Below are 25,382 nucleotides of genomic sequence, written 5' to 3'. Positions count from 1 at the left end.
CAGTTGACTTTTAACTGCCCCTCTGAAATGGCCTAGCAAGCCGCCTCTCAAGAATAAATTTTTAGAAATTGCTGTGCTGTGGATATTGTGTCTGGGACTTGGCCAACATCTGTTTTTAGCATTAGCACCTTTACTCGACGCTACTACAAGTTGGTTCAGGATCTCCACATTGCAAGTGTTTGAAGCCTTGTTGACAATTCTTATGCAAATTAATCCACAGATAGATGGATCCATAGAGTACTCGGATTCTGGCACATATTTGAAGAGGGAGAGTAGACCCTGCTCACCAGAGCTTTGCTGTGTATCAGATTGTACATGTGAGATGAGATTTCTTGTATTAGGCAACACTATATAAAATGTGAGCAGAGTATAATTGGCTGTTGCTTGGTACAGCGACCTGCAAGTTGAGCCCTGTACTAACCGTGGTGTGACTGAACATGTTGGTGAGATAATGGGTGGTAGTGCAATCCAAAATTGGTTCATATAGCTTTGGTCTATTGCAGCTCATTGTACACTAAGCAGTGCTCAATATAGAGACTGTATTTTAGCTATCTGGTTGTGCTGCAATGTTGTAAATTGACATATTTTCCTCGTTCCTGAAATTGATAACTCCCTTTTGAGATATGGTTCCAAAGATGGTGATCAAGCTCTGATATCTCATCCAACTATTTCTAAATCAATCTCGATAGGGATAGCAGATTATTTTACTCTGGAGGATATTGAAGGACTTGTGTTTACATAAAGCCTGTATAGTCTCAGAACAGCCCAAAGCACTTGACAGCCAGTGAAATACTTTTAAAGTGTTGTCACTGTTATGAGTTAGGAAAGTACTGTATCAAAGCATTGTGATCATATTCTTCAAATAGGAAATCTTGGATAGAGATCTGAGGCTGATCTGGGAAATGTTTCCCTCCTTTTCCGACTCAATAGTCTCAACCACTGTGCAGACTGATATCAGCTAACTTGGTGCAGACTAGAAATTGAACCTTGTGGGTCTTTCTGGTTTTTATGGTTCTGACTTTGTCCTTAGAACCCAACCTACTGGAGTGGTTTTCTGAAATGTTAAAATGTGGAAACTCGTTCATTCTGGAAAAATCCTTGTCCACTTAGTTTCATTGCGTATGCAAATCTCTGTGTCACTTGCTGCAACAACAGCATTTCTATATTTATGGGCCTAGTTCTGTGTTGTCAGACTGTAGCCTGGCATTCTGTAATATAGGGAAAAAAACTTTCCTAGGTAGTTTAAAGGCTTAATTTTTTAAACAATTGTTCAACCAAAAAATGGGTGTGTGGGTGCAACAAAGCTTACTCAGGGAGAAGCTTTATAAGGAGTATCTTAAAAGGAGAGGGAAGTAAAACAGAATTAGGAAGGGAATCTGAGTTTAGGGCTTAGCCAGCTGAAAATATGGCTCCCCATGATATAGTGAAGGGGAGAGGAACCAGAGCAAAACAAAGCTCAGCAATGGAGTGAAATTACAGAGATGGGGGGGTGGTGAAACAAAAAGATTTAAACACAAGCATGAGAATGTTCAATCAAAGATGTTGAAGGATCAGTAGCTAAAATAGGTCAGCAAGTTCAGCAATACTGGGTGTACAACTCTGGGGGTACACCCTGGGCTGCAGTGTTTTCAGTGGAGGCTTGTCATGAAAAGTATTGGAATAGTTGAGTCTTATGATGACAGTTTAAGCAGCAGGTGGAGTGAAACGGAGGCATGTAATGTTTTCAAAGTGGAAGTAGGCAGCCTTTGATTGGAGGATATCAGTTGAAAGCTGGGCTTGGGTGGAGCCTGATAGAGGTTGGGGAGGAGAATGGAATCAATGGAAAGGTGTAGCATTGGTAGTCTGAGCAAAGTTTAACTGGCTCACCCAAGACCAAATGTTGGGCAAACAGTCTTAGCAGTACAAACCCTAGGCCGTTCTGGTTCGTGGGTCTGCATCACATCAGGTGGTGGATTTGCTCATCAAGGTGTTCAAGAACCTCAACATCAGGAAATCTATATAATGCATATATGATTAACAGTGGAGATACACTTGATTCTAAAAGTTGCTGTAACATAGCCCATTCCTTGTATGTTATGCAGCTGGTCAGTGTAAAATTAACACCCTGAAAGACTTGTCACCAACCTCAGTGAATACAAAAATCATAGAAAAGTGGTTCCATCCAAGAGGACTTAGACAAATAACCCTCAATAAGGCAATACTGCAACCGTCTGAGAATTTTGGGGATTTCTTTTGATTTATCCTTGATTTGGCTATATTGTGATTTGAATTTTCATTGATGCATAGGTGGATCGGAATGGCTGAACACCGGAAGCAACAGCAATTGGAGCACCAGGGATAACTGGAAATCAGGTGGGATCTGAATAGCTGAACAGCAGAATTGGAGTATTGGGGATCTGGAAAGCAATTTGACTTCAATATTCACTTAATTTGCCTCTACAATTTTGAGTGATGCAGAAGGCATCTTTAAGTTTGTCAGTACAAAAGGAAAATATTGCATTTACTGGGAATCTGAAATTAAATCTATATAATGCATGTTATTAGCATTTGAGGTCATCTCAACTCTAGTAGTCGTTAGTACGCTGTAAGATATTCCAGGCATTTTTTTCCTTGTATCCCAGTCTCTACTGATGAGTGTTTTACCACCATTTAAAGCTCTATAGTCTATAAATAATATTTTTGCTGTTTGTCTGATTTGAAGTGTTTTCCTAGGTGAAGTGGAAATATTGGGTGATTTTCCTTGTATAAGTTTGTGATAAATTTAGCATCTTCCAGCGGATATAAATCGCTGCTGGCCCTTCACATATTTGCAAGATATCTTCATGCTACAAAACTTGAGGATTTAGGAATAATCCTAGTGACTGATGACTTGGAGTTCCCACCTCAAAATTGGGTCTCTTTTTGTTTATAAAACAAACTGTTTTACACCAATATACATGATGTTAGTAGCTGTGTCTTATCAAACAATTTGCAATTTCTGTGCCAATTTTTTAAATGTACTACAGGGATCAAGATACATTAGCAGTTTGCTTTACAAAGCAGTTGTAAAGTTTGCACTGGTAATACAATATCAGTTAGCATCTGATTAATACAACTCAATTGAAAATCTGCTAATGAGGTTGACAGTAGAGTAGTGATAATGAAGTCAAATCAGAAGTTGAACCCTGTAGCGCAGTTTCTATGGTGTGTTGTGTGTTAAAGTCTGAAGTGTATTTGTGTTATATTTTGCTTACAGTTTACAAAATTGGTTCAGGCAACACATAGTTTGATTAGTGTTCAGTCTTCCATTGCAAAACCTAATGTGAATGGTGTCACAGAAATCACAAAAGGTTTGAGTTTGTGTGCATCGTTCAGAGAATAAATTTCTTTACCAATGCATTTGGGGAAAATTGGAAAAAGGCAAACTGAAAGATTACTTGCTGGGATTAAAATTGGCAGTTGGCTTACCCCTCAAAGAACTGATGAATCTCTAATATACTTTTTGATGATGTAAAAATTAAGTACAAGGTTGAAAGCACGAGTAAGGCAGACTTTAACTTTTAGCTGGCAGTAGTGGATCGGCCACCATTTTATACATGCTGGCTGATAAGTCTTTCCAGTTACATCATTGGGAAGAAAAATTGGGCAGTGGATAAGCCCATTCACTGCTGCCAGTTTTCCACCACTGTTAAGATCAGTGTTACTCTTGTGAAAACTTGGTATTTGCCTATTCTTGTTAGGACTGCTGTAGATCCAGCATGTGGAATTCCTCACTGTTAAGATTTGCAAGCAAAATTTAAATTATAGGCAGGTGAAAAATGCAACCTAGATGTACAGCACAATCAAGTATCAACTCAGGAGTTTGGGCACATCTCTTAGACAGCTGAAAAATGAATTTAATATCTTGAAATCTCCCTGGGATTCCTCATGATTATCATATCCTGTGAAGATGTGAAACTTTGAAGTTTGTCCTGCAGCATTGATCCCTTATTTTCTGACTACAGGAGTCTCTGCCTTAATTACTATATGTTTTACAATTGGAGGACGTAAATCCCAGGCTCCCTTTTTAGCAGCAAATGAATTTCCTGAAATGAATAGCTTAAGCAGTAATTTGTGATTAAGTCTGTTGAGTACAATTATTTGTGACTGCTTGAGCGGGTGAATTTTTGATAAAAAATCAAAAGGTCTAGTTCTTATTGCTTCAGGGTTTTGCAGGTTTAGAAAAATATTCACCATGGAGAATATCGATGTCAAGTCTTACATTTCAGTTGCAATAAGCTTGACTTGAGAAATGCATTCATCAAGGGAAAAGTTGGCATGATTGGAGGAAAGTGGTGGGGGGGCAGCATATATGTGGTCTAAAATATGAGTAGGAAATTCGAATTGTGACCATGAAATTGGGCTCATCTAGGGTAGAGGCAACAGAACAATTAGGCAAAAGCAAATTATCACAGAGGCTGGAGATCGGAAACGAAAACAAAAACTGCTGGAGATACCCATCAGGTCAGGCAGCCATTCTGGACAGAGAAACAGAGTTAATACTTTAGGTCAATGACCTTTCATCAGCTATAAGGCAGACTAGCCCACTGGAGTGTTAAAAATCAGATTTTAAAAATGAAAGTGATTTGGGTTCAGAGAACAATGCCAATTACAAGGTAGGATACTCATTCCTGTTCATAATGGGGTAAGTGTTTTGCAAACTGTTGGTTCTGCTGAGTAAACCAAGAGCAACTCTTCCAAAGGCAATTAGTGATTGAAAAACAATCACATCCCATGAAAGAATTAGAGGTTAAAATATGATCTTGTGTATGGAGCTGCTTTGGTGTTGACCATATGAATTTTTAATATGTGTAAGCATTCCAAAATTGTCGTCCTCAAGAGTAGTTGGTTGAACTTTGATCAGTTCATTGAGAAAACCATTGCTCTGTTAGGCTGCTAAGAATGGAGTCTTCCTAATTTCTGTCAGGAAAATTTCAAAAATGTTGCTCTTAATAAATAGTTGGTCCCACATATATGTGAATCTTCCTTGTTTCACTGGGGTAGTTAATATTTTGAATATATAAATCATGCTGCTGCATGATGTGTAAGAAAATTCTGATAGTTTTGCAAAATAGGGAATTTCTGTTCGCAATTTACAGCAGTTGCCTTGGGCAGGAACGCGAAGGATGCCAAAAGCTGCCAGTATGGACAGGAGACCGGTATTGGTGTGAAAGCAGAAAGGGGAAATGGGTGCCAGCATCAGTCAGCTTTTTTAACGTCTCAAATTTTTCAGGTGGCAAGCATGATTCATGTTGTTACTTGCCTGTTCTTCACAAGTGAGTCCAAAGAGTGCCTGTTAGTGAACTCTTACCCGCCTACCCAAACTCCAGCTCTGGGATCAGCCAGTTCAGTAGGGAACAAGTGTTGAACCTGGGGCCAATTGTCTGTATGACCATGCTATGTTCTATATTTATCCACAGAGTGTACAAGATGGGGATTTAAGCTGAATAAATGTGCATTAATACAAAGAAAATGAGAAATGTTCACTAATCCGATCTCGCTCTCCCTGTCAGCTGTTGCATGCACTTTGATAATTTTTGTCTCCCTTTTGCCTTGATGCCCAGCTCAGTCATTTAGTTTTGAATGCTGCAAGTGATCGGCCTGTTAAATATTTCATTAGTTAACTGTTAAATGTAAATATTCATTTTAACGAGCGCTCAACTGAAAAGATTAACTTTGTTTTTTTTAATTAAAGGTATGATGAGTGGTGACTATGAGCGTAGCTCTTATGGGAGCTCCAGGTCTTTCCTGGAATCTTACCCAAGTAGGAGTGAGAGGTAGGTGAAGCAATCTTAGTCACCTATTATTGTGTATCTTTAGAGTCATGCTGCAGATTTTTAATTAAAAGATAAGGAAAATGTATTGAAATAATTACAAATTTCAAATCAATGCTGGAGTTCAAAAAAAGTCAAGTTAACCAGGCAAGTTGTCTTTAAAAATTCATAACTGGGCACAATTATTTCATTTCTAAGGCAAATTGTGTTGGCCTGCTTTCTGGTGCAGTGGTTGATTTATACCAGTAGAAGCTGCTAATTAGACTTGCTGAAATTTTCCTGGCACTTTAGCCAAAAAGGAATAGGTACTATTTAATTATTTCACTGTCCTATTGGGTTTAGAGTGATAGCTTTTTTTAGATTAAATCCAGGAGAAGCTGGTCATTGGTCACCAAAGCCAGCACTACCAAAATTAAGACTACATTTTAAAATGACAAGTTTTTGTAAATTGAAATATAACCTTGGGGTTGGGGTGGGGGTGTGGTGGAAACCTCAGCTATTATAGTAAGATGTAAAGTATCCAAATTGTGTAGCCTCCACACAAGGTAAAAAAAAATTACAATTAATTATGAGAAATGCTATATAATTTCTAGGCATAATGGGTTTTTTCAGAAGACACTTCTTGCTCTGGGGTAACATCAATACAGTGGCAGTTCTGATTATGCTGAGATGAGATGTTATGCGTTCCTTAAAGGGGGACAAATACTTCTGCTCTGGTTTTAAATTATTTAGGAATAATTGAAAAATCACTAATATTTTTATCAGAAAGTTGCAAAAGCTTTCCATTCCCCAGCACTCCTGTTTCTCACCTAATGAGCACAAAAACTTACCAGGATTTTTGTCATGGAGAAATTAAAAGGATCATATGAAAGTACTTCTCACATTGAATTTGCTTGATCCGTAATGGAGATGGCAATTTAAAATGTCTAAACGTTGGGGCGTTGGAAGCACGATGGAAATAGCTTCAAGCATAGCTCAGACAGAGGAGATGATGGAATTCTTTCCCTACTGGCCTTTATTGTCTTAAGTCAAAGCTCACAAGGCATGCCTTTAATTGTATTCCCAGTGGGCATGAAGCCAATCCACTTAAATAGCCTGAAAACATAACACTACTTGTTTAAAATCACTCTCCAAGTTGCACACCATCTTGACATGGACCTGTATTGCCCTTCATTGTCACTGGGGGTCTCTATCTAACAGCGCTATGGGTGTGCTTACACCATGGGCTGCAGTGTTTTAAGAAGGCAGTTTATCTCTACCCTCTCACTCCTGGTGTTGGGCAATAAATGCTAACCTTGCCAATGATGCCCCAGTCCCACGAATGAATGAAGGGAACAGTGAGAAGGAGTGAAATAGAGGTGTTAGACTATATTCTTCCAAAGCTGGGATTGAGGCTTGCTGTCTCAGGGCATTGTAGGGTGACTTCTACATTGCACTTTGACTTGAAAGAGCTTGATGTACCCCACCACATTGCCATATCTCACTGTGGGTTCTTACATACTTGAGCCCTATTTGAATTTTAGATCCCAATTCCAAAACTGTCTGGCTACAATAGCCAGTAGTATTTGCAGTTTTAAGTAGGACTTGTGTCGTCATTCTGTACGCTTATATGTGAAAGGATTTGTAAGCTTTACTTCTAATGTTGATTCTCATAGTTCAGCAAAATATTTCATAAAGTTATAATTCAAGTTTCTGTGAAACCATGGCTGAAGTAGCCCTCCAAGAATGAATCTGTCTATGGATATTCAGACTCTACTGTATCTGCACTAAGGTGCAGGTGATAAGATCATAGCCACAGAGCTGACCTGGAATGTCTAGTTTTTAACTCTCAAAAGATGTCAACATATCCACAACATATAAGCGTACTGATGATTTCAGAAACTACAAAAACTATATCAATCATAATCTTGTTCAGAGGCAAAGCTGTTGGAATTTTCATGCTAAACAGCTGCAAATATGAAAACTAATTGGGTTAACGTTAGAAAGAAAAATGCCCTGGACACTTGTTCAAAGAATGTGATTTAAAAAAAACAATTTCAATAATGCAAATATTTGCATAATTTTGTATAAGGAATTCAGACAGAATATTCTAAAGGTTAGCCGATTATGACTCTTGCTAACTGAATATGCTTTCATATTCTAGGTAGGTTTTTTCATTTTAGTGAAATGCTTTAACTTTATTACTGTAAATAAGTTTTCACGCTCATTTATTTAAAAAACAGGAAAGTAGCAACTTAAATGGTCAACATTTAATACTGATTGCAGTAACTGCATTGTCTAGTGGTTTTAGTACAAAAAGGACTTCTACTTAATTCAGGAAAAATGAACATAAAAGAGCAGTTCTAAATCGTGGACTGTCTTTATAATTGTTTATAAATCTTCTCAAATCATGGTAAAATACTACCTTTTGAGTTTGAAAACTTATTTTCATAGCACATTTAACAATATTTAACTAATACTGTATATAATTTATACATACGTCAACAAGAATATATACCTACGAAAAAGGGAATGAATATTTGAACCCTTTTTAGCAGGTAAACAGTGTTTTGTTCTGGTTTTTATTGTATGTCACTGGTAACTTTACCGGTTTCCTTACTGTGCAATTTTTCCAGGTTTGGACCTTATGAGTCGCATGACTCCAGGTCTGCTCTGGATGGCCGTGATCTGTATAGATCTGGCTACGATTTACATGAACCAGGACGAAGTCGCTTTGGGGATAGCTATCCTGATCGATCCGAGAGCTCCTACAGGAATTTCGGTGATCAATACCTTGACCCTTATGAAGGTAGAAGCCAGAGCCGATTATATGATAATGGCAGGTCTAACTGGGATGACACCTACACACATTCAAGTTCAATGCCTAGGGTGTGGGCTGATACGGAAACAGGAACAGGAAGAGGAAGTTACTCTTCCTACAGCAGCTTTTCTTCACTCCTTTCGAAGCCTTCATCTGTAGGCTCTCGGGGGAGGGGAATGCTTGCTTATACTGGCAACGAGTATGGAGGCGGATCCCTTTCGATTCTGGGAGGACAAGGAGGAGGCAGAGGTCGAGGCAGAGAAGTAAGTACAGAATCTTTGAGATTCTATTCCCTTGCCACCATTTTATGAAGGGTACAAAATTAACTTTTTCTGGTCACTAGCATTATTTTGCTAGTGAGGGAAAATAAATTATTCACGAGCTAAAACAGTTGATTCATAGTATAGTTAATGCGATATTTTAAAAGTGAATTGAAAATTTTTGTTAACTGTAGGTGTTAATTTTGGACCCCATTTTAAAACAGTAAAACTATTTTGAATTGATATTCTTACCATAAGTACCTTTTCCCCTCCTAAAGCCCCTCAAAGTTTGGAATATAATGTCCATTATAGGGATTTTTGGTATTTGAAAATAAAACGTTTTCTCAGAGCATTGGGTTGTATTAAAATTTCCTCCGAACTTGGCTGTTAAAGTCTCAAAAATGTTGATGCACCAGCTTTCATGTGTGATGCAGTCTGTAATATTCTGCCAATTCACGAGCATTCTCATGGGAGAAATGGAAGGCTTGGCTGCAGGTGGACCTTGTGGTTGTTTTGGCTCTTACATCCATCCACCATGGTCAGGTAGCTTTGGAAATTGTGCTGGACTCAGCACAATTCTTAAGACTTGTTAAAGGTCTGAGCTCACTTTTTAAATAAATGCCCAGTGCCATTTTAGTTTTAACACCAGGCCTGATTTGCTCGCAATGACCTTGAATCAGATTAGGCCATCTGGTGTGTCCATACCTATCTTTTTTCTTTAAAGATTTACCCTCTGATCTGAATCCCGAAGCAGAATTGCTGGAGCTGCGCTCCTACCCACTGCTTAATTAAACTCTTAAGGAAAAGTAAAACTTGTGCTCATTGTGTGCATGAAAACACATAGTGTGATTTATGGTGACAATCAGAATGGCCAAATACTGTACCCCGTTTCTTGAATCTTACAAATGATTAGATTGATAAATGTAGCTTTTGAGAATAGAAAACTATTTTCTGGTAGGGAGAGGATAGGGGTCATAATCATAATGACAGTGAAAAAGAGAGGCTACTTGCTTATTTTAAAGAAATTGATTTGAATATTTCCAAGTTGATGCAACATTTTTTTCTAAGCATTGTAAACTTTTACATTTTATATTCATTTATATCTGATGGCAAATTGGATTTCGCAACAAACGGTTTTCTGTAGAACAAAATCAATTGGGTGAAAACATACAAAACAGTGCCAAGAACAGTTTAACTGCATATTTATGTTTAGATTTCTCTGAGATGTGTGCACAATATGCCTTGAATATCTGTTGACTTGTGCATTTTTATAATTATGAACAGTTTGGGCTTGTACATTGTTATTGATGATGAGTTATATCCATTCCTATTTGATGCAAGAGACCTACAACTAAATGAGTGTACTCTAAATATAAAATATACTTATTTGTGATTTTGGGAAGTGTTCTACATTGTTTAGATGATAGGATTTTAGTGTGCTGCAAGATGTCTTCTAATAGTGTACACTGTGGGTAAAATTAAATGGTTAAAATGTTCGATCATTAAGCTGTACCCTTTTCCTATCACTGGATGTCTTAAACTATGCTTTGTAACTACAGTACATTGTACTACTATTTGCCAGCATCGTAGTTACATCTCATCCCAAAATCTGAATCACTGAGCAATCTGATTTACTCACAATTTTTGCAGCTATGAATGTCCTCCATTCTAGCTATACCACAGAAATGCATTGCATATCAGTCAGCTAGCAAATTGGCTAAGTTATGCATCATTAGGAAAGTGGATTTTTTTTCCCAAATATCTCAGCTGTGTAGTGTTTTGCTGAAACATTTTCTACGTGGTAATAGTCACAAAAGTTTTATTGTTATGTTCAACAGAGCAGCCTGTATTCAGCTCCAGAACTTCAGCTCAGCAACAATGATTAAATGCTTATTATGATTAAATACAATGATTAAATACACATTATGCCCAAAGAACATTAGAAATAGGAGAAGGGGTAGGCCATTCGATCCATCGAGCCTGCTGCCTATTCAGTAAGATCATGGCTGCTCTGATTACAGCCTTATCTCCACTTTTGAGCCTGCCATCCCTCCTCATAACCCTTGTCAATCAACAGTCTGTCCAACTCAGCTTTGGATATATTCAATGACCCAGCTTCCGCTGCTGTGGAAGAGAATTCCAAAACTATTGATCCTCTGAGAGAAGAAGTTCCTCCTCATCTCCATCTTAAATGGGAGTGCCCTTATTTTGAAACTGCCCCCTTGTTCTAGATTCCCCCATGAGGGGAAGCAACCTCTCAGCATCTACTGTCAAGGCCCTACCCAGTGTGATGCCATCCCATTTGTTTTGTTCCTTCTGTAGAACTTGTACATCATATTGGGCAGGAGAGAAGCCACTTGTACCAATGAAAAGATTTCTTTTTACAAACAAAATTTTTTAATTTTACAACCAATTTCATTTCCCTTCCTTAAAGAATGTGGTTGAGTAGCCCTTGACATCTCAGTATCTTTAAATATTTCACCATTAGCACTGAAATTTTGCACTCCGTTGCCGTTATTAGCAATACTTCATACCATTAGAAATAAAATCATCATATTCTAGACCGATGACCAAGCCAACAGCATCAACTCAGCTACTTGTTTGATATATTTATCTTCATGCTGTTGCTACCTCCTCTCCTAGACTCTAGCCTTACTCCTCTGAAATCTGCTTCTGCAAAACAGTTGTGTGCACGGCACTCAAACCAGAAAGCAAATGCTGCAGCCGTTAAATCCAAGCGCCCTTGAGTAGCAGAAAAGCCACATGTGGCTCATGAGACCTGTATCAGCCACTGCCCAACTAAGTGGAATCTCTTAACTTCTCATGAGACTAGAAAGCTGTAGAAAGATGCATTTACAAAATTAAGCATCACTTTATTTTCTGATGAAGCAATACTGGCTGGTTGAAATAATTTACTTGGCACCTGTGGTATTAGAAGATTACATCATGCTTTTCACTAGCAAATTAGAATACAGCAATAGGTTCCAGTTTGTGTTTTTAGTCCCCCTTGAAGAATGCCAGGACAATAAAAACAGTATTGGTATGCCACTACTGTACTTAGTTACAAAGCATGCTATAAGCATCTTAAGTGATGTTTTAAAATATTCTCCTGCAGAGGTTATACACTTTTGAAATAGCAGTTTTAGGATTTTTTGTTCCCGATTTCTTGACGGGAGCAAAATTGTCCTATTTACATCAGTATTTGAGCTAGTGACTAGAACAGCAAAAATCTAACTCAGTCAAAATGTACTTGAAATCATCTTTGCATTTTAAAATAAGTATTAGAACACAAAAATAATATTAGATTGGTGGAATATCCCCAACAATTACAGCATTTGGAAACAGTTCTTCCCAAATCAGACAATTCATTTTTACCTCAACTGCAGCACATAGCATGCAGTTAATGAAAGAGATTCAAATTGGGGACAATTGAGCAAAAGTTCCTGAATAACCCAATTGTCAAATATATCAATTATAACTGGTCTCATTAAGCCAGTTTTATCAATATATGCAAATTACTTGAGTAATTCAGGGCATCAAAAATCTAGATTTGGGTGCAGAAAGCCATTTATTCAAATGAATGGGATTTGAGTAATTTTGTACATGGCCTCTTCATCTGCTGTTATTCACATCCTAAATTAGCATATGTGAAACTGTGACACCCCACATGACCATTCATTTATAAACAAACTCTTTTAATTTTTAAAAGGATAGCTTAGATATTTTGTTTTTGTCGTCTTTTTTTTTGTTCCCTCTTAGCTCTGGCAGTGTATCTCCTGAGGCTGAGTGCGGAACATAATTCCCCCTGCGCCTGTTTGCTCGCAGCTGGAACTGCTCCAAAGGGTAGCCTGTCAACAGCTGGTGTGACCCAGGGAGACCAAAGAAGATATTGCAATTTCTCTTTTACCCCAAAAATATGCAGTGTGATCTATACCGATGTGCTCTCTTACAGCATGAGGTCAAAATGCAGTAACACTGAGAATATTTGTAAAGCTGTGGGATTTGCACTTTTTGAAAAGGTTACTAAAACATTTATAGAATAATTGGATTTTTTCCAAAGGTTTTTGCTTGATTGTCCTTAATTTAGAATTTTTTTCATGAATTGCATGTTGTGCACAAATAAGTTCTTAATTTGTGAAGAGCTGTTTTCAGATGCTGTAGTTACTCAGAAATAGTCCACTATTCTAAGATTATTTTTGAATTCTAATATTCCCTTTCAAGTGCAAAGATGATTTGAGTACATTTGGATCTTTTTCTGTTCTGTGCACTGCTTTTTGTATACCTCTCTGCTTTCATATCATGAATGAATGACTTTCAAAGCCTACCTCTTATCAGTTGCCTTCTTTCCTGAATTAAAATTATCATCATAGGATAGTGAGATTCTGTTGCACTGAAGGCTTGAGCTAGTATCCAAAATATGGCTTGAATGATGTGCCATAGAGCTGTTACAGTCATCACAAAATAGATAAATGAAACCTGTGATCTAACAATCATCTTCAGATCCAGTTTCAGGTGGCATTTTAAACATGACCTCTCCAGATATAGATTCAAAATCTGAATAATTATTTGCACACATAGTTTCATTGTTTAACTAGGACCTGGGTATTGCCAGTTTAAAGCGGGGATGGGGAGATGAGGAAGAAGTTAACAGGAAATGATAATATTTGAAGTATGAGGAGTGGGAACTGAATTTCTACAGTAAATCTAAGCACTAAAAACCTTTTAAAGGCCAGGGAAGATAGGTGAATCTTAAAAGGTTAGATAGTGCCAGTGGTAAGCATTTTAAGGATATTTTTCTTAATGATATTCCAAACATTGTGCGTTGAAATCAGTGAAATTTATCTCCAGAAAGCTTATTGTTACGAGGCAAAAAATTTTACATGACTTAAACTGATTCAGTGCATGCTTGCTTTTTGAAAAGTGACTATTTTTAAATTAGGGTTGTAAACTTCCACAGATTTTAATTAGGTTTAGACATTGGCTAGGTTTACTTGTATGACAATGTAGGCATGCTTATGGCCAGCATTGTAACATTTGTGCTTGGTTTTTAAAATACATTACAGCTATCAGACTTAGATATGTTCTCAAGAGCTGGGAGTGGCCTGTCATACAACCGAGGTGGGTTTTCATCAAATGTTGGAAGAGGCATGAAAAGGAAAGGGGCACAAGCCAACAAAGCTGCAATAAAGAAACAGAAAGTAGCAGCTGCTGAAAAAGCTCTAAAAGCAGCTGGTAAGTACTGATGCATTGCCTTATGCAGAACACTCACTTGTCTCAATGGTACCGACTCAAGGAACTGAACTGGTAGAGTAAGGGGCAGGATTAGTAGTAAATTTGCTCATGCTAATTAATTGAAAACTTTGGCCTTGACCGAGAGTAGTCAGAGTCAACCAATTACCATGCTTACTCAAGTAAGTCAATCTTGTGTAAAAGTCCATCCCCGACTTTCAGCTAAAAAATGCATAATTATTCACATACCTCATGTAAAAGTCAACCCAACTTTCCAAGGACACTCCACTCTAACTCAGCTCACTGCCCCATTCTGCATTCCATGCTTACTCGAGTAAGTCAATCTTGTGTAAAAGTCCATTCCCGACTTTCAGCTGAAAAATGCATAATTATTCACATACCTCATGTAAAAGTCAACCCAACTTTCCAAGGATACTCCACTCTGACTCAGCTCACTGCCCCATTCTGCATTCAGAGTAACACAATGGAGACCAGGATTTGAAGCCAGATTTTTATGATCTTTCTGCATTGGTGCTAGGTCACAGAGTGCAGTTTGCCTACTGACATATCGGGGAACTTAATTCCTCGTTGAAATGGCAGAGATAAGATTGGAACAAATTGCAGAGTCAGTGTGTACAGTGTATGTGAGCCACGAATGTATTGAACTTTCCCAGAAATTGACTAAGCTCAATGAGCTGTCATGAACAGGCATTTGGCCCCATAGGCAAAGGAATGGGATTATTAAAAACTTGTTCTTTAGACTTCCTTCTTGCTCCATTCCACTTCCTTGAGAGCCATGAACATTTGAAACTGAGAGACAGAAAACGCAGCATGGTTCTTTGCTGGCTGAGAGCGCCATGGGCATTGAGGTAAGCCCCTTGAAAATATTACCCATGTAAAAGTTGACCCCTTAACTTTTTGCTGAATAGAGGGCCTCAAGTATTCAACTTTTACACAACTATAAATGATAATTTTTAAAACTACTTCTGAGTACACTGAGTTGCATTTTTATTGAAGGCGGATTTAGCAGGCCATTCCTGTCCATCTCCAGATTTACCCTAAACTGTGTGCTGTCAATTAGATGGTAACAGTACAGTTGCTGCCACTGCTCTGGATCGTTCCAGATCAACTTAAACAAAAAAATAATTTTAGTAATACTTCAGAAGTAAGGTGGCTTTATTCTAAAATTTGAAACTTGTCTTTTTACTCTGGTATGCTGCGTATTATGAAGAGGGCCATAGTGTAATGCAGTTAGTGCATTGATTTTTAATTTAGTCTGCTCAATAAAGTATAATCCAGGGTGCTATGAAGCATCAATATTTGGAAAAATAATGCTGTTTTTCCACTAACTTGAAATGCATGTACTATTGGATGTCATGCTTCATAATGAAATTGAGTTATTAGCATTGCTTTGGTGCTGTCTATATATTCATAAATGTATGATAATGTGTAAGACTAGCGCAATGATGGAAAATTATCCGTTTAAATTTATTTCAGTGGCCAAGGCTCAGGCTAGCAGTGCTGCGACCAAGACATCAAAGGCTCAGGTAAAAGTACCATTGAATCTGGATATTTGTTTCTTGTTAGATTGGAGAAGTGCTTTTAGTATCTTTAATCTGGTACTTCTTAATCATGCTGAAAAGGTGGGAGTTGCATGAAATGAACATTTGAAAACAACGTACGAGAGAACTGTTTTACAGAGGTTTAGATAAAGCACATTATTGAGCAGAGTTATGGAGAATACACCTTACGGTATGTTTTACCTACTGCAGTGGCACTCTGCAAATAATTGAAAACATACTATTGCCTGGCGCTAATGTCCTTGTTGGAAGGTACAAAATTGTCCATGAAGTTAGATTGCAGCTTTACAAATTTTATTATCTCTATCTAATGTTTTCATTCTGCCCCTTTTCAGCATACTGCAACAAATGTGGTTCAGAATCGAGAAACAAAGGATGAAGATTTTACGAAGGATGCATATGAACCAGATGCATATGAATGCTTTGACAAAAATGAAGGTAGGTAAATTCATTCTTCCTAAAGTATTTGGTTACGTAACGTTCATTAGTGCTTTTTTAAAAGAACAATTATCATCATCAAGGTAAAAAGAAAACTGAGAATGAAGATGAAGAGGAGAAAAAAAAACTTGAGGCAAGAAGGGAGAAGCAGCGGCGTAGACGTGAGAAGAATACTGAAAAATATGGAGAGGATTACCGGTAAGTTTAAATGTAATGGAGCCTACTTATTATCAAAGCCAGTTGTTAGCAAGATAAATGCCACAAATTGTGTTACAACATTGCATTAACTTATTTTTTAAAGCACATGGATTAGGAACTCCAGTTTATATCAATTTCACCATGGAGTGAAGAGGATGTCTAATCCTGGTATGTTGTTAAACTGGTTCTGTTGGAAAATTCACCTGGAAGCATACTGGAACCTGGCACAAATTAGAATCGCCTAGGTATTTAAGAGCAGTATTCAAGTTTCTTGGAAAGGTATTACAGGTTGCTTGTTTGTGCAGTTTTAGTTGAAATCTCTTCAATTGGGCGAATGGACAACTCATTCACCTGTCCTCCTTTTAAACACTCTGCCAGTACATATTTAGCTCTATCAACTTTCGGTCTTACTGCTGCAAGTACCATCTGACCTATAATTTAAGAAAATGCCCACCCTTTGAATTCAACAAAAACGTTGAAGTGTATCCTATCACAGAAGAGCAAGTTTCAGCAGTCTGCTTGACTGTATTGATATCTATAGGCACTCATGTATAGTGTGTATATTGGAAGCCAGAGTGGTGAGGAAGCTTTCAAATGCATTTAGCTGTTAACCATAGTAAAAATGCTCAAGGATTTGGTGAAAGAAGAGAACTGGGGAGGGAATGGAGAAGAATATAGGAACATATGAATTAGGAGCTGGAGTAAGCCCCTTGAGTCTGCTCCGACATTCAATAAGATCATGGCTGGCTTGATTTTAACCTCAATTCCACATTCCCCCTGCCCCCGAAAGCCCCCCCCCCTTATCAAGATCTATCTAGTTCTGCCTTAAAAATATTCAAAGACTCTGCTTCTATCTGTACCCTCTGAGACAAAAAAATTCTCCCCACCTCTATCTTAAATGGAAGCCCAGTCCCTCAATTGCCTTTTAAAACTGGAAACTAGCCATTCAATGAATACAATCCATTGAACTTAATGCCCTTTGAAAACATCCATGATGTCTATCTGGGGATATTGGCAGCATAAAAATCAATAATGTCTGGTTGCTGTTTTAATATTTTTCACCCCCTTCCTGTGTAAGAAAAGTGTGTGTTGTTTTAGTTCCACTTTCAAATTCACTAACATGACTTTCCTGTGAAGTCGATTGCACTTCTAGGAGTGTAATGAAGTTACTGAGTTAGGTTTAGGCAGCTTTGCACCTAAGATGTCTAGTTCAGAGCAGACACTAGAATCTATTGAGGAATGACAAGTGGAAACGGCTCCCCAAAATCATTCTATAATAACTATTTTGGATGACAAAAGTAAAATTCAGAAATTTCTGTATGTTGTGTATCTGAAATTGAACTTTTATCTCTTTAGGAATGCATTTACATGCTCCCTTTGTAAATTCCGAACCACAGAGGAACAAGAAATTGAGGCTCACCTTGAAACTCCTTACCATAAGGAAACTCTTGAGTTCATTGGAAAGAACATTCAGTTTGAAAAAGGAGCTGCTGACTTTCTTCATGTACGTTATGTCTCTTCTGTGAAATGTTTTGAATTTTGAACTGAACTGAACCTATATGTAATTTTTAAAAAACCTATGCCTATCCCAGTAACAGTCCATACAAAGTTCTGTATTGGTCTGACTTAATTTGAGATTTGTTTCCATGCCAATACCACAGCATATTTCATGTCATTCATAGTTTACAATTCCTAGTTGGAAGTTATTTTTTGAAGCACTTTAAATTCTATGGAGTGAATGTCATAATTGATCAGCAGTACAGACTTTTTCATTCGTTCAAGGGATGTGGGCTTTGCTGGCAAGACTGGCAGTAGTTGTTGGTGAATTGTTGTAGTGCCTTTCACAACCTCAGGATGACTGAAAGCACTTTGCAGGCATTCAGCTGTTGTAGGGAAATGCGGCAGCCAATTTGTGCATATCATGAATCCACAAATAGAAATAAGAGACGTGTGACCAGAATGATTGGCTCTAGTGATTTTGTATGATAGATATGTCTTGGTGAGTACCTTGTCACATAGTGCCCTGGAACCTTTTATACTCACCTCAGAGGCCAGACAGAGCCTTTGTTTTACAACTTATCTGAAAGCTGGTATATCCAACAGTGCATTGTTCCTCAGAGTGTCAGCTTGGATTGTGTGCTCAAATCTATGGGGTAAAGTCTCAAATCCACAGCTTTCTGTCTCAGCCTAGAGTACTACTACCATATCATGGCTAACACCAAACATAACCCAAAAGTGAATTGGCCTATACAATAAAATTTATGAAATTGGCATTTCAAGACTAGTTCTCCGGTTTGCCTAAGTTATAAACAGCTTTGATTTTTGGTCTGATTTGTGATGTCTGTTGGACCCCTTGAATAGATCACTGTCATGTTTTAATTCCTGAGTATTCATTATTCTGCCCATAATATAATTTTCCTATAAATTTTTTTCTTCAGAAGTGTATAATTTGTTACTGACAGCCTTGTTCGTATTTTTTTATGCTACAAGGCATTAGTGGGCTGCTTGAATACTGAATTAAGTTACTTAATTTTCTTACACAGACCCTTATGTTAATCAATGCGGAAACAACCCAGCCTGTGGCATTCATATCCTTGCTGCTAAACAGCTCTAGTTTACTGTGCAAATTGAGCCTGCCTATTGATTAGTAACCTGCAGGGTTTTTACAGCAAACTATGGAGAAGGTTCTCTTCCTTGATTTTTTTTTATATATATATATAATACGGCCACACAATCTTTTTTTTGTAAGAAATGCTGGTTTATCTAAAGTAGAAAATTAGCTTAGGAAATAGTATTATGTTTACTATTTAATTTACAATGGAAATATTCCTCATTTGGATAGCAGATTGAAAGGCTGGCCTGATATATAGATTATCAATATTTTATTTTATTTATATTGTTTGCATTGTTGCACAATCAGGAAGATACATAGCACAAAATGTTCAGTCTTAATGGTGAGGCTGTGATATAATCTTGGAGTTTGAATTGTAAACTGTCTATATAGAAAGGTTATCAGGCTAAGTGAGAATACGGAGCTGAGGATACAATATGATCAACATGATCTTATTGAATGACGGAGCAGGCTAATGGGCCCGAGTGACCTACTCCACCTAATTCTTATGTTCGTATGTAATACTTGCAAATATATACTGCCTTATTGCATTAAATTCTCAAACTACTTAAGACTTTTGTGAAGTGCAGTTATGTTGGCGAATGCCTCAGCTGAAGTACACAGGCAGTGCTGTGGAAACAACATTGAGCTGAATTAGCTGTTGAGATGTTTTTGATAGTGTGGTTCAGGGAGGAATGTGGGCCAAGGCACCAGAAAACTTCCTGCTCTTTGGTTAGTGGCATGAGATTTATAGCATCCACTGAGATAAATCTGTGAGGCCTTTAACATCAGGGTAACTTGCAGTGCAGCACTCCCCCATATTAAATATCAACTTAGATTATGAGATGAAAACTGGGAGTGGGGTTTGAATCCATACTCTCCTGAGCCCCCAGAGTTGAAAGTGCCATCATCTGATTGATTTATAATTTCATCTGAACTCTTAATCAAATTACTATCTTTTAACCCTTCCTAGGCCATCAATCTTTTAATTTCAATTACATTTAATAGGATATGAATAAAATCATGTTTTCCTTCCAAAATAGAATTGTCTTTAATGATCTTTTAACAATATTTTGAACATCATGTTGAAAATTTATTTAGGCATCAATGGTCAACAAGAATAAAAAGATTGCTGCTCGTAAACAGCTGCAACAACAAGAGCAAAAGGAGCCAGCACAGAAACTCACAAAGGATGTTTTGATGGGTAAGTTATGTATTGGCATATTGTGAATCCTGCATTTCTTATCTATATAGTTCGGTTTGCTATATTGAGAGTGAAGCTTAATGATGGACATCACCGGTTATTGGCTTTTAAACACCACAATAATGAATGAGGTACAATTATTTGTAGTTTCTTTTTCTAATAAAATACTGTGGCTGTTTTGATTATATAGCAGTTCTGAATGTAGTGTTTCCCTTTCAAAACATTTATAACATAATTGAGTAGATAGAGGATGTGAAAATTAAAGTTTCATTGGTAACGATCTTCCTGTTGAAAGGATAGATTAATCATATTCAGGTTTATGCAATCTGAAGCAAATGGCTGCCAACATGAGAGTTTCCTTTTAATGAAAAATGGCAGACTTGGATATATGGCTCTACTATAGTATATTCACAGTATAGTGAATAGTTGCCCCAGTACAGATCCTCATAGGATACAAATAGTCACTTCCTTCCAAATAGCGGACATATCGATTATCCCTACTCTGTCGATCACCCAACCAATTTCCTAATCAATGTAATAATTTGTCTTCAAATCCAGGAGTTTTAAAGTTAGCTAACAGCCTTTTATGTGGAACCTTATTGAAATCGTTCTGGATATTGATCTAAACTACATCGTGGATAATATATAAATTGTACTTCAGAATGATGTTTTTGTTTACATTACATTTGTACCCAACATGTATTGACTAGCATATAAAATATATAATGTGCGCATGTGTTTTGTAGCATAAGACTTTACTTTGCCATCAATGAAAATTCTGAAGGATAAAATACTGAACAGGTTTTAACTATTTTGTAATAGCGATATAATTAGGTTGACTTCCTGCAGATAGTATTTTTCAGTCTGTATATGCAGTGTTTCACTGTGAATTTCATACATTTGAAAATTGTATCATGCAAAACAGACCTAGTCATAGATAAAAGTTCAATCACATTGTGAAAGCTGGGCGCAATGCATCTATCTACTTATGAACAGAAATGGATGAAGGCATTTTAACACAATTGTGCATTTTTTGGACTGAGTTCTTCAAATGAATAGAGGTGAGCCCAAAGTGGGAATCACTTCTCAGCATCTATTGTCTTAGAATAAGCCTTATTAAAATGCATTTTTATTTTCTTTTTGGTTTATAGGAGTTGCTCCAGATGACCAAATGAAAAGAGTTGAAGCCGTTCAGTGTGCAGTCTGCAATACCTATATTCCTTTCCTATTTCACTCTGTACAGCAGCATCTGAAGTCCAATGAACATACCAATAGCAAGAAGGTATTCTTTTCATAAAGCTTCCACAAGTATTTGGGACCAGCAGTGTTGTTTTTAAAAAGTTTATCAAAGTACCTTGCTGTTCAAGAACTTTTCCTCTATTATGAGTGAGATTGCAACTTGCATTGGTTTATAAATGGTATTGACATTATGTACTGTTCACTATTTTTGAGCTGACCAATAACAAGTTACTCTTGCACCGTGTCATTAACATTGCAAAGTGCCCCAGTAAAGAAAGGAAATGGTGCCAACGCCGACCCAGAATCGAGTGATAAAAATGGGAGAGAATCTGTTAATAGCTGAAGATTTTTGCCTCTGAGTGGGAACAAATGTGAAACCCACAGTAGCTCTGAATGGGAAGAACGGAAAGGATGGGCTGAGCTATAGAGCTAGAAGAGATGGGGGGATGGCAAGAGAGCTGTGGGTGGTTGGAGGGTGATAAGCCGTGGAAAAATTTGTGTATGAGAACCAAGGTTTTGAAAGTGATCTGTCACATATATAAGGACTCAGGGGGATTTGGCAGGGATTGATGAGATAGGTAAGTGGAGCTTAGTTTGGCATAGGTCCAGTCAGAAATTGAGATGTAAAAGAGGCTGATATCATTTAAAAGTTAAATCCAAGGTGCTTCAATGTAACTTCTGCATCAAGGGTGTTTAAGTTTTTTGTTCTTAATGGGCTTTGTTCCCTCACTGCCCATTTAAGCTTTAAGGGTAGGGAACACACTTGTACTAATGAATTATTTTTCCTCCTCTTAGTGCTAATTTTTCTTTTTATTTCAGAATTACCATGACCAGGTCAGAAGGGAAAGTCTCCTCACGGCCAGCAGCATGCTCAACAACCCAACCGTAAAGGCCAAATTTGACATGTTCTTAAAGGTAAGGCTGAAGTGATATGAACGTGCAAGCCACTCAAGTTTGAGTCACTATTTGAAGAGGAGATATTAGCACATTGTCTTGGGGCCTAGGGAGGTGGCATAAAGTGGTGGAACATCTTTACAAAAGGTGGAAGCGGGTGAGGAGCTCAAACAGTGCCACATTAGGACTTTGCTGTGAGAGCTGTTCTGTGGTTTAGGTAAAACTTGTGATATGTATAGCTAGCTTGGTGGCTTTGATAAGTTTGGTAAGTTTCTGCTGATGCCAAAGTATAGATAGATCCATGCACAATGAGATAGCGGCATGGTTTGAGTGTAAACATTCTGGAGGGCATTATGGAAAAGAGTCAACAGAATTAAGTAGGAGGGGCAAGGTTCAAGTTGGAAAGGTTATCTCTCAACATAAGCTGGGTGATGTAGTTGACGTGGAATGTGAGGCATTTGGGCTGCTGCTTTTATCATAGGTAACTTAATTTCTTCATGTCTAAATAAAATGCATTTAAAACAAAATTACATAGGACATATGACACCGAAACAGACTATCTGGATAGTCAGTCCATACCAGTGTTTATGCTCCACTCGAGCTGTCTTGTTTTATCTAAATCTACCATCATAGCTATCTATTTCCTTCTCCGTCATATGCTTGCCCTTAAATGCATCTGTACCATTTGCTTCAACGCAGCGCGTTCCATATTTGTGTTACTCTGGGTGAAGAGGTTTCTTCGGAATTCCATATTGAATTTCTTGGCAGTTATCTTAGATTGATGGCCTCTATTTTAAAGATCGTTAGGTCGTGCCTCAGCCATTTTCTCCAGAGAGAAGGGACCCAGCCTGTTGCTCCTTTCCTGATGTGTATATCTGCGCATTTCTGCTCTCATCCTTATAAATCTTCTCTGTACACTCTCCAATACCCCCTTTTTTTTATCATATGCCAACCAGAACTGCACACAGTATCTAATTGTGATCTAAGCTAGGTTTGTTACAGGTTTAACATAACTTCCTTACTTTTCTATTCTGTTCCTCTAGTAATGAATTGGTTTGCTTTTCTGTGATTCAGTTATTAGCGATTGAACCTCTTTTCCCCCCTCTGCCCACCTCAATAAAATAATTTTATCGTAAAAATTTGTGTATTCACTATTGGATTTCTTGCTTGTATACAGGGTGAAAATCCTTTTGAAAATCCGCAGGAGCAGCAGCAGCAACAACAACAACAACAAAAGCTGCCAGATCAAGCAGCAGAGGAAGCACCAGAACAAGATGAAACCAAGACTTCTATGGAGGAAGGAGAAAATGAACCAATTAACCAGTAGCGACTTCAGAATGGGCATGTAATAATTTGATCAATTCTGAACCTGTAAAAATGCAGCAGTAATGAGGAAAAAACGTTTGCTTTGCTAATCTTCTAAAGCACTGGTGTGGTGGTTTAATATTCATTGGCTGATTGTAACCAAAATGCTTTTTCTGCAATCTGTGTATTAGTGTTTTCTGTTAACAAAATAGTGATAGTTTTCCATGAATAACCATGTATTAATAGAGAAAATGTTAACTGCTCTAAATACTAAAGAAATGTTAAGACTGAGCAATGAATGACTTGGTCAAAAATGAGCAGATGTAATAGAATGAGAAAGTGTTCAATGGGCCCTTTGAGTTTGCAAATACTGAATAATCTTCATTAATGTCTTTTTTAAAAAAAATCTTTTTATGCATCTTAGTGTGTATGTTGTTTAGAACTTTGTAGTGTTCAGTAACCCAGCGCTTCTTTGTTGCATTGTTTAGAAAGGTAAGGAAATACTGTAATTTTTCTTGGACCTTTATATTGGAAATATTAGAATACAGTTGTGACTAGTTTGATAAGCGACTACTGGTTCGTATTGAAAGGTTTTGCTTGTTTACCTGTATTGTAAAGTCAAAGCCTGACTTCTTCATCCTTTCATTGATGTTATCCTATGTATACCTTTATACGCTACTAATAGCAATAAAGAATTTTAGATATGTAATCTGTCTAACTTGTTTTGTGAACAAAATTAAATATTTGACAGCTACATGGCTACTTTCCCAGTTGCCTGTTTAAAATTGGAGGAGTGTGCAAATGTTGCCTAAGTGTGACATTCAAAGCCTGAGCACTTTTCAAGAAGTGTGAGTTGATCAGAGGGAGCTTTGCCTGACTAAAATCTAGTTCAACTTTTAAGATAATTACTAATGGGGTGTCTGTGGATGTTATTTTTAAGGACTTCTAGAAAGCAGTTGATGAGGTTCCATGCAAGAGATTATTTGTAAAACTGATTATTTGTAAAACATAATGTTAGAGGTACCTTTTGACCTGGGTTAGAAATTGGTCCATAGGTGGAAGACGAGAGTGGATATGGGTAGAGTGAGTGACAAGTGCTGTCCCTCAGGGATCTTCTGTGGCCTTGACTTTTCACCATAAGGATGTGTTACTGGAAAACATTTTAGACAGTTTTCTGGAACAATTAGGAAATAGTTTATTTTAACTCTAGTATTGTGTAATGATAGAGTTAATTGACAATCATGTAGTAAAAGATCATTTAGGGAAGAATGATAATATAGAATATCATGTATTGGGTTTGTGTGTTTGCAAGTTGCAAACTAGGATCTCAATTTTAAACAAAGCCAATTGCAAAAGTATGAAGAGTGAGGGGGCTGAGGTTGATTGGAAAAATAAGATGACTAGATAAGCAATCTAAAAACTTGTTTAAAAAATCATAATTCTCAATGAATGTACATTCCCTAGAGCATTGGGAAAATGGTACAGCCATGGCTTACTAGAGAAGATAAGGATAGCAAATTAAAAGCAGCAACTTTCAATGTTGCTAAGAAGAGTAGTAATCCTGAAGATTGGGAAGGTTTTAAAGATCAAAGGATGATCAAGAAATTAATGAAGGAGAAAATAGAATGAGAAAGTAATTGTAAGAGCTTTTATAAAAATGCGAAAAAGAGAGTAGTGAAAGTAAAGGTGAGTTCCTTGGTGACAGGAGAAATTATGGGTATAAAGAAATGGTTGAAGCATTAAACAAATGTTTTCTGTCTTCATGGTGGAAAGGCCCCAAAAAACATACCAGAAATTTCAGGGAACCAAGGGCCTAATGTGAGTGAGGAACT

The 25,382-nt window shown here is 37.4% G+C and overlaps 1 protein-coding gene across 2 annotated transcripts in view; it reads left to right on the top strand.

Moving 5' to 3' along the window:
• The window catches only part of znf326 (zinc finger protein 326), a 29,886-nt gene extending 5,627 nt beyond the window's left edge, over window positions 1–24,259 (top strand). Inside the window, exons 2-13 of one of the 2 annotated variants that reach the window (XM_041208138.1) lie at window positions 2,287–2,352; window positions 5,714–5,795; window positions 8,408–8,855; window positions 13,916–14,084; window positions 15,579–15,628; window positions 15,997–16,099; window positions 16,183–16,297; window positions 17,654–17,801; window positions 20,010–20,112; window positions 21,264–21,394; window positions 22,171–22,266; window positions 23,423–24,259. In XM_041208138.1, coding sequence (XP_041064072.1) covers window positions 2,287–2,352; window positions 5,714–5,795; window positions 8,408–8,855; window positions 13,916–14,084; window positions 15,579–15,628; window positions 15,997–16,099; window positions 16,183–16,297; window positions 17,654–17,801; window positions 20,010–20,112; window positions 21,264–21,394; window positions 22,171–22,266; window positions 23,423–23,572 — 1,661 coding nt within the window. In that variant the 3' untranslated portion in view covers window positions 23,573–24,259. The remainder of the gene's footprint in view (window positions 1–2,286; window positions 2,353–5,713; window positions 5,796–8,407; window positions 8,856–13,915; window positions 14,085–15,578; window positions 15,629–15,996; window positions 16,100–16,182; window positions 16,298–17,653; window positions 17,802–20,009; window positions 20,113–21,263; window positions 21,395–22,170; window positions 22,267–23,422) is intronic. The other variant, XM_041208139.1, reaches the window with a different exon arrangement.
• Window positions 24,260–25,382: the final 1,123 nt, after the last annotated feature.

This window comes from Carcharodon carcharias, chromosome 16 (assembly GCF_017639515.1).
Source record: "Carcharodon carcharias isolate sCarCar2 chromosome 16, sCarCar2.pri, whole genome shotgun sequence".
Taxonomy (NCBI): Eukaryota; Metazoa; Chordata; class Chondrichthyes; order Lamniformes; family Lamnidae; genus Carcharodon; species Carcharodon carcharias.
The sequence above is the reverse complement of the archived record's forward strand: the minus strand, read 5'-3'. Positions and strand labels throughout refer to the sequence as shown.